Source organism: Musca autumnalis, unplaced genomic scaffold, assembly GCF_047663935.1.
Source record: "Musca autumnalis isolate F117 unplaced genomic scaffold, ASM4766393v1 scaffold_3, whole genome shotgun sequence".
Taxonomy (NCBI): domain Eukaryota; kingdom Metazoa; phylum Arthropoda; class Insecta; order Diptera; family Muscidae; genus Musca; species Musca autumnalis.
The window spans coordinates 75,117,884-75,131,792 of record NW_027411866.1 but is presented as its reverse complement, the minus strand read 5'-3'; the positions used below and the strand labels follow the sequence as shown (position 1 = coordinate 75,131,792).

The 13,909-nt window shown below is 34.4% G+C and overlaps 1 protein-coding gene across 19 annotated transcripts in view; it reads left to right on the top strand.

The window, feature by feature from the left end:
* The window catches only part of X11Lbeta, an 815,486-nt gene extending 804,067 nt beyond the window's left edge, over positions 1-11,419 (top strand). For 17 of the 19 annotated variants that reach the window (XM_073971805.1, XM_073971803.1, XM_073971787.1 and 14 more), the window contains 4 exons: positions 318-448; positions 4,087-4,854; positions 4,919-5,059; positions 11,163-11,419. In XM_073971805.1, coding sequence (XP_073827906.1) covers positions 318-448; positions 4,087-4,854; positions 4,919-5,059; positions 11,163-11,234 — 1,112 coding nt within the window. In that variant the 3' untranslated portion in view covers positions 11,235-11,419. The remainder of the gene's footprint in view (positions 1-317; positions 449-4,086; positions 4,855-4,918; positions 5,060-11,162) is intronic. The other 2 variants (XM_073971804.1, XM_073971802.1) reach the window with 1 other exon arrangement.
* The last annotated feature ends 2,490 nt before the right edge of the window (positions 11,420-13,909 follow it).

Below are 13,909 nucleotides of genomic sequence, written 5' to 3'. Positions count from 1 at the left end.
CCACTCCATATTTTAAATACAAACACAACAACATTACATTTCATTAGTTCTTCGTTTTTGTTTGGTTGAATAAAATTCGTAACTTTTTTAATTTGTAGTAACTAGCTAAAATTGTATTTAAATTCATATTCAAAAAAACAAAAAATCAAATAAAAACAAAAACATTTTTCATTTGTAGTAATTTGGGTTTTTTCTTTGGTTTTCAATGTCTTTTCACCCCCCAACACGCTACACGATGCAATCAAAACCATTTACTAATTTGCGATTATCTTTCTTTTACAACCCACTCAATACAATCTTCAATTTGAAATCAACAGGCGGTGCAGTGCTTATCGAAGGTGTCCTATTTCGAGCCAAATATTTAGGCTCTACCCAATTGGTGTGCGAGGGTCAGCCCACAAAATCCACTCGTATGATGCAAGCGGAAGAAGCAGTCTCGAGAATTAAGGTTAGTATTTTTATCTATTTAGGATAGAAATGTGTTTTGTTGTTCTAAAAAAAGGTCACTTCATTTGTTGCTTAAGAAATTTTATATTTCTTTCACCTTCATTACTGTTTTGTTTTATATTGGTTTTTTATTTTGGTTATTCTAGAAAATAATTTTGTTGGCCTTGTGCAACAGTTTTTATTAATGAAAATTTAAAATTACATTGTATTTATGTACATTAATTTAAATATATTAAAGTATGAAGAGAAAAAAATACAAGATTAATATTATTTCCAACAGACTTCCTAATCTCTAATAAATACAAATACAAAATTTTAATACAATAATAATTTTCCTTTATGATATCGGAAAAATAGTGAACATTAGTAGATTGGTCACCATAAAAATAGAATTGGATTGAAACATGAATATTAAATTTCCCTTTGGAATCGAGCTTAATGACCGTTTACTTTTGCAAGTGAAAAAGGAAAGCCGAAGATTCGAACCCACACAACCACCACTATGTGACATGCATGTTTCGACATTGGTAGAGTCTCTTCAGACATATCAGCTGTGGAGCGGCTTCTCTGTCACCGAACGTTTCTTCTTTCAATATCAATTTTTTTTAAATACTAAATTTAACACGTAGGAACGCCATTAAGTTCGACCGGGCCAAACTTTTTATACTCGCTACCACGAACTGTATTGAAGCAAATATAATATACATATAGATGTATATAATTATTCCACAAACATCCCAGAAGGGACAAGGGAGACTTCTCTCATATCAATGAGTGCACCGCGATTCCTATTAGCCCAATGATATGGGACCTACTGTATATCGCCGAGTCCGAACGGCGTGTCCAAAGACACCATTTGTAGAGAAGTTTTACATGGCTGAAATACTTAAGAAATGTCGCCTGTTATAATTTTTTGTACCATTAGCGAAGACTAAATACATAATTTCAGTAATTTTGGTTAATTAATGAGGGTAAAACCCTCCAAAATACCGAAAATCGGAAGTACTGTTGTGTGGGGGCGGTATCAAAACTTGAGCCTGTAAAAACCAAATTTCAGTACGATAGTGAGGTCACAATCTTTAAAATATCTAAAATTGAGGGCTATATGAAGACGCGGAACTATATCGACAAATTTCTGATTAAAAATTATCTACCCCTTACGAACACTAAATACCAAATTTTGGTGGAATAATGAGGCCAGAACCTTTCATAGCCATTTCGGTGCGATAGTGAGGTCACAACCTTTAAAATACCGAAAATCGGGAGGTGCCGTTCTTTGGGGGCCTATACCGACAAATTTCAGGTGGAAAAATGTATACCCCCAACGAAGACTAAATACGAAATTTTCGTGGAATAATGAGGCCACAATCTTAAAAATACCGAAAATCGGGAGGTATATGAAGACATGGACCTATACCGACAAATTTCAGGTTGAATGTCTCTTACCCCAACGAAAACTAAATAACTAATTTCAGCCATTTCAGAGCCACAGTGAGGTCACAACCTTTAAATTACGGAAAATCGGGAGGTACCGTTTATGGGCCTATATCATATAATGTGGTTTAGTTTATTTAAGATAAGGTACTTTGACGGTTTTACGTTTATCTCATAACAACAAAATCATCTGTGAAAAGGACCAAAAGAAGCGTTTACCAAAAAGTCGAAAGTCAAGTTTTAGGACAACTGAAACAAATGTCAGCAAAGATGTCAATATTATAAGATAGGAAAAGTCAATTGTTAAAAATTAACTGTAGAGGGAGTTAACCTCTGTTGCTACGATATCATAACAACATTCTGTTAAACGAAAACTGTTACTCATTGGAATATTGACAATAAAACTCAAGTTTGACGGCATTCGCTTTTGATTTTTTTATTAAATAAACAATAAACAAGTAAAGAAATAAATTTCAGCCACAAAACACGACGTTTATGTTTTCTGTCGAGAAAAATGGGAGTCAAAAGCGATTGACATTGCTGTTATCAATTCCAGTGAGTTGTGTAGCCATCTGCAACCAAAATGTGGAACTATTAGCATATGTTTTTGGAAAATGCATTTCTTCTAGTCTTTATACCTATACGTTTTTGATGTCAGTTCGAAAAATCGCATTTTCGGTTTTAGACCAAAATCAAAAAGTCGAAATATCGATTATCCCTAGTTCCTTAATTGTGTCGTTTTCCAGGAGAAATTACAGAGAAAATATTTGAACGCTTCGTCTCCTATCCAATACTGTTTTTAATTGTCCTGCCTTGGTTTCTAGAGGGAATTTTTCCTAAGGTTTCATCGATCCTGTCTTTCGGAGATCCCGTCTGATACAACATGGCCTATTGATCACCCATCACCCTGAATCTTATGGCTTAACCTTAATGCTGATGATTGAAATTGATCCAAGCCCTTGCACTATGGGTTCAATCGCAGGTTTCTGAGACAAAAAGTTGTCTGTACAGGTCCACGCCTTCATATAGCCCCCATAGAACGGTACCTACCGCATTTCGGTATGTTGAAAGTTGGCCACAATGTTTTACCGAAATGGCTGGAATTTGGCATTTAGACTTCTTCATAAACGAAAGGAAAGGAGGAGGGTATAACATGTTCGGGCGGGCCGAACTAAACTTGTTTCTGTTTAAGTTACGTTTCTACTCTATGCTTTAGAGTCTGAGCCAACATCACTTTGTGAGGCAACTAGAGATTGAACGTCCCTATGAGTTTCTCAGTTTCAACAGAAAACTATATGCTCGGTATTTCTTCTATGTAGATAGAGAGCTATATGTCGCCATCCAATATAGATACGTCCGGAATCAATCACGATTCGATAGCATCTGCGTTAAACTCAATTTCTTGTAATAAACACAAACGGACAAGGGGATATAAAAGGCTGAATCTAAATTCAATTATGACAATAATATGACACCTCCTGCTTATCGGCATGTATCACTTAGTGAAAAAATTAACATGTCTGAACGTTAGCCAAAACATCATTGAAGGGCTTTGTCACCGTGAAAAATATTATGTCTGGCCAGTAGCTCGAACCCAACATTTTCTCCCTGTAAGGCGCTTATGCTAACCATCCACAACCATATCCAATATAGATAACTAACATATGTAAATAAAAATTGTCCCTCTCAATTCCATCTCTTCAATGGCATTACTCCTCTTTGAAAAATGTTATACTGTCCGAACCCAATAAATGTCTGTAGATTTTTCTTTTTAATATATTTTTTGTTAAATAAATAACACTTGCAATGTTTTAAAACAAATAAACAATTTCCAAATATCTCTTTTTAATACTCTTTTTCTAAATGAAAACTTGGAACTAAACTCCCTGGCCCATAACTTATTGAAATGCCCACACATACTTTTGTATAGGCTCTGGTAAGTAAACAAAGAAGTTATTTCACATTAAACTCCATTTTCCGCATCTTCGGTTATGTCTCAAATCATGTGGATATAAACCATAACCGGGATGATGAAACTGGGGGATTTATTTATTCTTTTTTTTCATTTTGTATGCATAACGTTTTATTTTCTGTTTGAATCACTGTGCATACGCTTTGTTTTTGGTTCCGAAAAAAGTATATTAAATATTATTTTATTTCTTCTTTATCCATCTGCTATAACCTGTTGCACATTTATTCTTTTAGGCCCCCGATGGCGACGTACAACCCAGCACTGAGGTGGATCTATTTATATCCACTGAAAAAATTATGGTCTTGAACACCGACCTCAAAGAGATCATGATGGATCATGCACTACGCACAATTTCCTATATAGCCGATATCGGAGATTTAGTCGTTTTAATGGCCCGCCGCAGATTTGTGCCTCAGGACATCGATGATGCCCCCAAACCGAATCGAACACCCAAAATGATTTGTCACGTTTTCGAAAGTGACGAAGCCCAATTTATAGCCCAATCGATTGGGCAAGCCTTCCAGGTGGCCTACATGGAGTTCCTTAAAGCGAATGGAATTGAAGATCATCGTTTTGTTAAGGAAATGGACTACCAGGAGGTGTTGAATAGTCAAGAGATTTTCGGTGATGAGCTGGAAATTTTTGCCAAAAAAGAATTGCAAAAAGAAGTGGTCGTACCCAAGGCGAAAGGTGAAATACTGGGTGTGGTCATTGTCGAATCGGGTTGGGGTTCAATGTTGCCGACCGTTGTTATAGCAAATCTAATGTCCTCGGGTGCAGCGGCCCGTTGTGGCCAATTGAATATTGGCGATCAGTTGATTGCCATTAATGGTTTAAGTTTGGTCGGTTTGCCACTGTCCACGTGTCAGACTTATATCAAAAATACCAAAAATCAGACTGTTGTCAAATTCACCGTGGTGCCATGTCCCCCAGTGGTGGAGGTGAAAATCAAGAGACCCGAAACTAAATATCAGCTTGGTTTCAGTGTACAAAATGGTGTGGTATGTATCTGAAGGACGATGAAAACCATTCGGAACATAAATTTCATTTCCTTTGTTTTTGCAGATTTGTAGTTTACTAAGAGGCGGTATAGCTGAAAGAGGTGGCGTCAGAGTTGGCCATCGAATCATTGAAATAAATAACCAAAGTGTAGTGGCAGTACCTCATGAGAAAATTGTTAATCTTTTAGCCACATCTGTTGGTGAGGTAAGTAATTCATATAAGTAATCCATATATGTATGTATTCGTATCGCACTTTAAGCGTAAATGAGTGGTGAGTTGGTAGACCATATTTTGTTGGGATATATAGACACGTCTAAGTCCTGCAACCTCATTGTGATTAAGCCAATTAAATACAACAGGTATGCAAAACATATCGACGTTTATAATTGACCCTTGGACCGTTATTTGATGAAAAGAGCTTGTTAGAATACTCTTTTCCAGAACCTCAGTACACTATTTGTATCAGGTACCAGATTCCCTTCATTATCTTTGGAAGTGAATGTACCTTCACCGATAAATCAACATTTTACTCTCAAGTAAAATGTTTGGACTTCATTCAGGCTCTTGCTGGTTTTGGTACTCAACCATAACAAGCGGGCGGACGGGTTCTTCGACACCGGATTGACCAGGAACCCCACAATATCCCTGTTCTCGCCATCGACTGCCACCTCAGCGTACATATGTTTGTCCTTATACCGTTTTCTGTGTTGCGAGCAGCATATCCCGAAATGTCTGCTGCGAATTATTATGGTCTGTGCCGGGACGGAGGGAAACGCAGGGCCATTATGAATGTGTTTGGTTTGTCACATCCAATACACTCAAGCTTCGGTGTGATGCATTTCAGGGCTTGGACTGACTTGTCCAAGTGGGTACTTCGACCAGGGCCCTGTTGCTGCGTGAACCCAACCCTCAGTGGGTCGTCTTCATCGTCATTAGAATACCTGACTCGGTGCCCGGAAGCAAAGCGAACATAACACCCAAAAAAATCGCGGACATAATTCCCAACGAGTTTTTCTTAATTTCAAAATTATTGCTTTCCTTAAATTTGAAATTTATAGTTATAATTTAAAAAAAAAATTAGAGTAGAAGTTAGAATGTAAACGGAGTTATACATTTGAGAAGGCCTGAGTGCCAACCAATGCCGAAGTAACCACAAAATCCTCCTGATTTTATAAAATTATTTAAAAACAAAATAATGCCCGAAATTACGTAGGTTCGAAGAAGTTTCACCATACTACGGTATTTCTAAATTTTGATATATTTATTAAGAAAATCCGGCAATTTTTTTCAAAATATTTAATCCTGCGGTGCTTTTCGCTTTTCAGAAAGTATTTGAACACTTTTATCTTCTTAAATTGTGAAAATATTTTTGTAAAAATCACTCGAATTTTTCAAAAATATATTCGCCTGCTGCGCATTTCATTTTTCAGAAAGTATTTCAATATTTTTACAAAAAACATTTTATCTTCTTAAATTGTGAAAATATTTTTTAAAAAAACGCGATTTTTTCAGAAATATTTTCGCCTAATGCGCTTTTAGCTTTTTAGAAAATATTTGAACATTTAAAAAAAAAATTATTTATATTCTTAAATAAAAATGGCAGGATTTTTTACAAATATTTTCGCCTGCGGTGCTTTTTGTTTTTCAGAAAGTATTTTCAAATTAATTTAATTAATTAATTTTATTAATTACACTATGCGACACGACAATTATTAACCATATCTTGACACAGCAGCGTGATAGAAGACCAAAAATAAGAAGACACGTGTCCCGGCGTTATACCCTATCACTTCAACTTTCGCGGTTATGGGCCCCCAAATACCTGAGGCCTTGATGTCAAAAGGGATAATTTTGTCAGGCACATATCTTCTAAACCGATTGGAATTTGGGATTACTCGTGGAGGCAACGTTGTAGCCTTCGTCCTAAAGAATAATAATTGTGAACACATAAAATCCGTTCAATTTCATCATCAAGGTCAAAATTGTCAAGGTCAAATTTCCATTACATTTTTTTTCTCGGATTTTAGTCTGCAGATATCAAACCGATCAAAATTGAAGCAAACAACCTACTAGTCAAATGTTCCTTAAATCTCAATAAACATACGAACTCTGTAGATACGGTTCTTAATGGCCAAAATAGCAAAAAACAAATCTGATTTATATCCTCTCTTCCGGCTATCCGCTCCATAAATACTAAACCTTTCAAAATTCAAGAAAACAATTAACAACAATAATGTAGCCAAGATATCAGCAAACAACTTTCTAGAACATACGAAATGTCTATAAACGGTTCTTAATTATTATTCTTTAGGACGAGAGGTACAACTTTGCCTCCACGAGTAATTCCAAATTCCAAGCGGTTTAGAAGATATGTGCCTGACAAAGTGATCCCTTTTGACATCAAAGTCTCAGGTTTTTGTGGGCCCATAACCGCGAAAGTTGAAGTGATAGGGAAAACCACCGAGACACGTGTCTTCTTATTTTTGGTTTTCTATCACGCTGTGGTGTCAGAATGTGGTTAATAAATCATGACTCAAAAAAATGTCACACAGTGTTATTAATTTAAATAAAAATCACTTAAATTTTAAAAACATAACATAGGACATAGCTCCCAACAAATTTTGGTGTTATGTCCGCAAACCAAGAAGGACATAATTCCCAAAATCATTTTGGGAGTTAAGTCCGTTGGGAGTTTTGTCGCGGCACCAACTGACTCACTTGCAGTCCTCCACACAGCAACCACATACGCATCACTTAAAAACTGCCGTTGTGTACCAATCCCTGAAAATGCATGTCCTTTGCAATTTAATTCCAAAGGAATCCGAGGTAAGGAAAAGTGGTCTTTATAAGTCGGAAAAATATCATGGTCTGCTGTGCAGGAAACCAACAACTGCAGCTTACGTCGTATTTATGATAATAACGCACTGAGGAAGGATCTCGCCAAAAGTTGAGGTAGGGGACTATCTTTCCTGATGGACCAATTAAATACAGACCAACTGTAGAATTTTGTAGATAAAATATGCGTTCTATTACACTGTGAATTGAAATTTTGGGGCAGAGATAATTGCTTTTGGGGATGAAAGCCCTTGGTGAGTATATTAGGAATCCCGAAAGGCAGATCCGCCGTGAGTCGAACTTCCGAGTTATGGCGTGCTGTAGTTTCTGAAGAAGACCCTGTAAGGCATCTGAAATTAACGTTATATCTTTGTTAACTGTTGTTTTAGCTTATTTATGAGGGTAAATGTCAAAAATGACCATGAAAACGCGACAAAATCGATTAGTTGTCAATGAAAGCCGTACCTAAAATTTTCTGAGTGACATTTTTGCAGAATATTTCGAAGCTGAAAAACGTCATCATGTGGTACTTTTATAGCGGTTCTTAAAATAAGGGACGAAAATGACATTGAAGGAAGTGACTTTATAGCGGTTCTTAAAATAAGGGACGAAAAGGACATTGAAGGAAGCGACTTAGAAGGTCGACAAGAATTCTTAACACCCGGCAAAACATCTACCCAGCATGTTGTACAGGCTTTTACGAAAAACTACATCTTTTCAACAGCCCTGCTAAACCAATTCAACTAACTCCAGCTGCTATGTGATTACAACCCATCAAAGCAGCCACAAAAATCCTTGTCCTTATGTCGACATGTTTCAATAAGATACAAATCATAACCTTGTTATTGCGGCAGGCATTATGTTTTATGCCCTCAATGGGGACTGAATACCAAATTTCAGCCATTTCGGTGGATATTGGGGCTAAAACCTTGAAAATACAGAAAACCGGGAGGTACCGTTCTACGGGGGCTACATGAAACCGTGGACCGATATAGCATTTTCAATACCAAACATCCTATGATTAATAGAAACATTTATACAAAATTGTAAAGCTCTATCTTAAAAATGGCGACCTGTATCTTGATTTCAGCAGACAGATGGACAGACGAACATGACTATTTTGAAATAGAAGTTTATTCTGATCAAAAATTTATATACTTTATAGGGTTTAAGACGAATATTTCTATGTGTTACAAAAGGAATGACAAATTTAGTTAATATGCAGTACGCCATTTGTTGCGTTCTTTTTGCCTTTGGCTTGGGGTCGACCATTTTTACCTCATTTTTGAAAATACGTAATTTTTAAAAATTCCTTTGGAAATAAATAGCTATTTCTCCCTATTCCTATAAAAGATATCGTGTTGAATGTTTTTTTGTTTGGAAGGTAGGATTGCTGTTCTTAAGAAACGTTTTAATAAATTACCGTAGCGTTTACCCAAAGTGGGCTATTTTATTTTTCCTCAGGTACTAAATTTTGTTGAAATTCCAACATTAGTGGACTAGAACTTTTATGGAACAGAATGGAACAAAGTTTCGTTTTCGCAAAAAGATGCCTAAGTGTGTCCTCTTTTAGGTCATAAAAGAAATAAAAATGTAAAAAAGTGTTAAGCAGACGTACATATAACACTTTTTTACATTTTTATACCCTCAGCATTAATGATAACGAGGGTACTTTTATACGGGCAAAATGTGCCCCACCGAACTAATGGTTTTAGGCCCCAAGTATGTTTGGACGAAATCCGTCAATTTGGAGTTGATTTAGCCATTTACGTCCGCCTTTCTGTCTGTCTGTCTGTCTGGCTGGAGCGCACGATAACTCTCGAACGGATCTTCCGTTTCGGTCCAAACTTTGGCTTTCGTAATATTTTGTCCAAATTTAGTTTAAATTCGAAGATGGGTTATATCGGTCCCCTCCTTCCGGTACCTCCCCCACAAAAGTTCGAAAATGTTCGGAAAAGTTTAAGTTCGAAGCCTTGTCGGTCCACTCCATCAGGAACCTCGCACACAAAAGTTCAAAAATGTTCGGAAAAATTGTGTGCACGATAACTCTTGAAGGGAGTGACCGATTAAGTCCATACATTACACATCCTAATATATATACAAGGTATATATCAGGTTCAGTAGAATATTGACTCAATAGTTCCACTTCTTCGGGTACCTCCTACACAAAATTTCGAATAAATTCACTTTAAGACCTGTTCTCGAATCACTTTGATTTTTGTTGAAGCAACTTGCATACGATGCCTCATTTACGACGTTAAAGGTTTTTCAGGTACAAGTCCATACGTCTTGAGAAAACGAATCGAAAGGTGTAAAAATCCCTATGGCACCTTATGACACGGCGATGACGCTCGAACTGCTCAACCAGTTTGGTCCAAAATTTGGCCTTCGTCATATTTTGTTCAAATTTAGTTTCAGTTCGAAGATGAACAATACCGGTCCACAACTTCCGGTATTTCCCCCCAATATCTAAAAATTTCACTAAACGTGGCACGATATTGAACGAAGGTTGAACGGGGCAACAAATTTAGTCCATACTTTTGATCTCCTAATATGTTGTCCAGATTTAGTTTAACTTATAAAATGGCCCATATCGGTTCTCTTCTTAGGGTACCTCCCACACAAAAGTTCAACATTTGTGTCTAAGTGCAGTTTGAGTCTGTTCGAAGATCCTTTAGAAATGTATACCGAGGCTGTTCGTTATGGTCCTGTTTACAGCGATATTATGTTTTCCGTTCACATTATGTTTTCCATGCTTCCTGGTCCAAAAGTTATACGATGACGCATTGAAATGACTAGTGGGCGCGATATCTATCGAAAAGATATGAGTCCAATAATAAGATCAACTGCCAAAATTTACTATGCCGATGCGTTCCTTCAGGTACCTCCTCCACAACACTTTTGAACATTAATCCTAATTTACAGTTTTGTCGGCAAGTTCAAATGTCCAAAAAGGGCCACAAAATTCTGAAAAGTTTCAATTCACATAGGCTGAGGGTATACCTCTCTCGGCAATGCCGACTGTTACTTTTTTCTTTGTTTATAAGAAATCTACCAAATTTTTTAGAAGTTTTGTTTTTATCTGATAGATCAGACCTTGAGCTACTTTCGGAAATTTTTCGAGCTACAGTAGGCACCGCATTCAAAAATTTCATTTCGAGAAAACCGTGTTTACAACCTCGATGTTACTTCCAAATCACAATGAATTTTTTCTTTCTAACGCTCATATCTTAACTAACTTTTATTGTGTTTTTCAATGAAATAAATTGCTTGTGTGGAGAGAGAACCCCTCTTTGAGAGCACGTGTGTTCTATTTTATCGACACCAGACTTCGTTATCATTTCCCAAGTACATACGCTGGTGTATAAACTGTAAAGGGTCCCAACATTCCCGGAGCTTATTCGCAGATACATACAAATCTATGTTCTTTTGCCCACAAATTTTAATATTAATTTTTGTATTTCTATTTCAGATTCTAATGAAAACAATGCCTACATCAATGTTCCGCCTGTTAACCGGTCAGGAGAATCCAATTTATATATAAATAAGATTATAAGAAGACATTTAGAAACGTAACAAATTAAATAATTAATATTAAGCGAAAAAAAAAACATATATAACTATAAAACAAATAAGCGAAAATACCAAAAAAAACCTAAAGCGTAAAAAACACAACCAAAACAAATGTATCTCGAATCTATAACTAGTCTTAACCAAAAAAAAAATAAATATAATTTATATATATAATTAAACAAACAACTATAGTAACTGTCTTAAAACAAACAAAAAGAACTATTTATGATTTGCTAAAAACCACTTTCTTTAGAAGACATATAATATTATTAACAAATTAAAGAAAAAGGATTTAAAAATAATAAAAAAAATTGTAAATCTTAAAAATATATAAAAAATTATATATGATTTATATATTACGAGTATATATACACAAAGAAATTATAAATTTATATAAATAATTATATACTATATATACATATGCAGAAAAATAAAACAAAAAAATTAAACAAAAACTGTTAACTATTAAAAGAAATTGATTAAAATCAATTGCAGATTGGAAATTGAATAACCACCCCTTTAGTATTACCAAATTAAAAATTGTATTGCAAACTTTAACGGAGCGTTATGTGTGTTTATTTGCATACGAAGCTCTCTTATCTCCTTATATTGTCCTTTCTTTATGTAAAAATATATTCTTGTGTTGAAAAATCACCAGCATATTACAAAGAAGATGAAGGAAAAACAATTTCAAATTTAAAAAAATATATATTAAAAATATTTAAGAAAATATGTACACGGTGTCTCAAAATGTATGGATGTTAATAAATCAAATAGTAACATCGTACAGATATTATTAAAGAAATTAGATTTTAAACATTATTGAATATCTTCGAAATTTAAAAAGTTAACTTTCATACATTTTGGACACTATGTATTAAAAAGAAAATCTAAATACCTAGACGTCCATAAATAGAGCTAGAATAACACAAAACTATATAACAAAAACCCTCCTTCTCCCCCCAAAATAACAACAAAAACCGAATTGATTGAATATGCTTTAGTAACAAATTTAAAATGTAAACGATTTATTATTAGGTAGTTCCGGTTCTATATTCCACACACAACACAGCAGCAAACTTAACTACACCTCCCCCACAAGAGAAAAAGAGATAAACAAATGGAAATTTATTTTGTCTTAAAATTGACTTCAACACACCCACACACACAACTAAACTTGTATTCAACTAAAAGAAAAAAACTATAAACTAAATATCAAACAAAATCCAACCAAATAAACACTCGCTTGATTATAATTATATATAAATAATTAATTATATTAAAAATTAATAAATAAATATTTAACAAAAAAATACATTTAGTTTCATCCTTGTTTTATTTGTGTTCCGTTAGCCTTCATGAAGGGGCTAAACTCTTTACCATGACAAACAACTAAACATATACTATATTTATCTATCTATCGTTTAAATGATCAATTTAGCATTTATACCAAAATATCTATATTTACAACAAAAATTTACAACAACTTTACAATTTATTGAACATAAATCAAATCCGCCACAACACTTAAACAAAACAAAAAAAAAACAAACCCCAACCAATAAAGATGACCTTTTGCAAATGGAAAATTTTAGCGTCCTTTACAACAACAAAACTGAAAGCTTAGCTTAGTTATTTAGTTACAAAAATTTGCATAAACTACAAAAATAAATATGTATATTATTAGTATTTCCACACCATATAATCCGAATCCCACGTTTAACTAAATATATTAACATTGTCTATATATTCCGAAAAAAAAAATATTTTTTGAATAATAATTCTTAGTTGAGAGGGAATTCTCACAAATTATGACGATTTTCAATTTAGCGCATAAAAATAAGTAGGTAACGGCTTCAAGGGATCGTCAGTTTATTACAAGTTTTATGAAGCTTTTGAATTATCGGAATACTACTACATCTATTACCATTTATGTATATTCGATTGCTGTTATTTTCTCCAAAGATTACAGTTTTTATTCATTCCTAAGCTGTATTGTTAATTCATAGCTTGATAAGAATCAACGGATGCAATAATAAATATACACTAGCGGTCATCTGAATAGGTTTGATTTTTTTTCTTTTTATATGTTACGGTATCTCCTGATGTGTTCGTATTGCAGATCCATACTATTTAGTTTTTGAGAGTCCTATACTATGCCAACATTCCCAAGAAAAAACTTGACGGTGTTGCCATATTTTCGGAAAATATCTCAATTATAATAAAAAATGTACAAAAAAGTGACCAATTTTTGCGATCATCAGAATAGGTTTGAATCAAATAAAATTGAAAAATTGTACTATCCAAGCAAATATTGCGCAGTTTTTTGGTTTAGTTTAGTAAAATGGAACATTCTGATAAATCCTACAACAAATTTGACCCGCTTTATTTGGAACGTGGGTTCAATTCTCAACATTGAAAAGTTACCAGGAACTTTCAGATAAAATCAAGAAATATTCAAACCAAAACGTTTTATATACTTGCTTTAAATGACTTTTTGATTTCGTTAGATCTCTTCTGAGCTTCGAAAATTGTCTGAAAGCAAATACCAAGTGTAGCCATATTATTAGGATCGATAGAATATAAAGGTCATTGAAAATAGTTGGTACTTTAGTACAAGTTTCATTTTTTAAATATCCTTGCAGT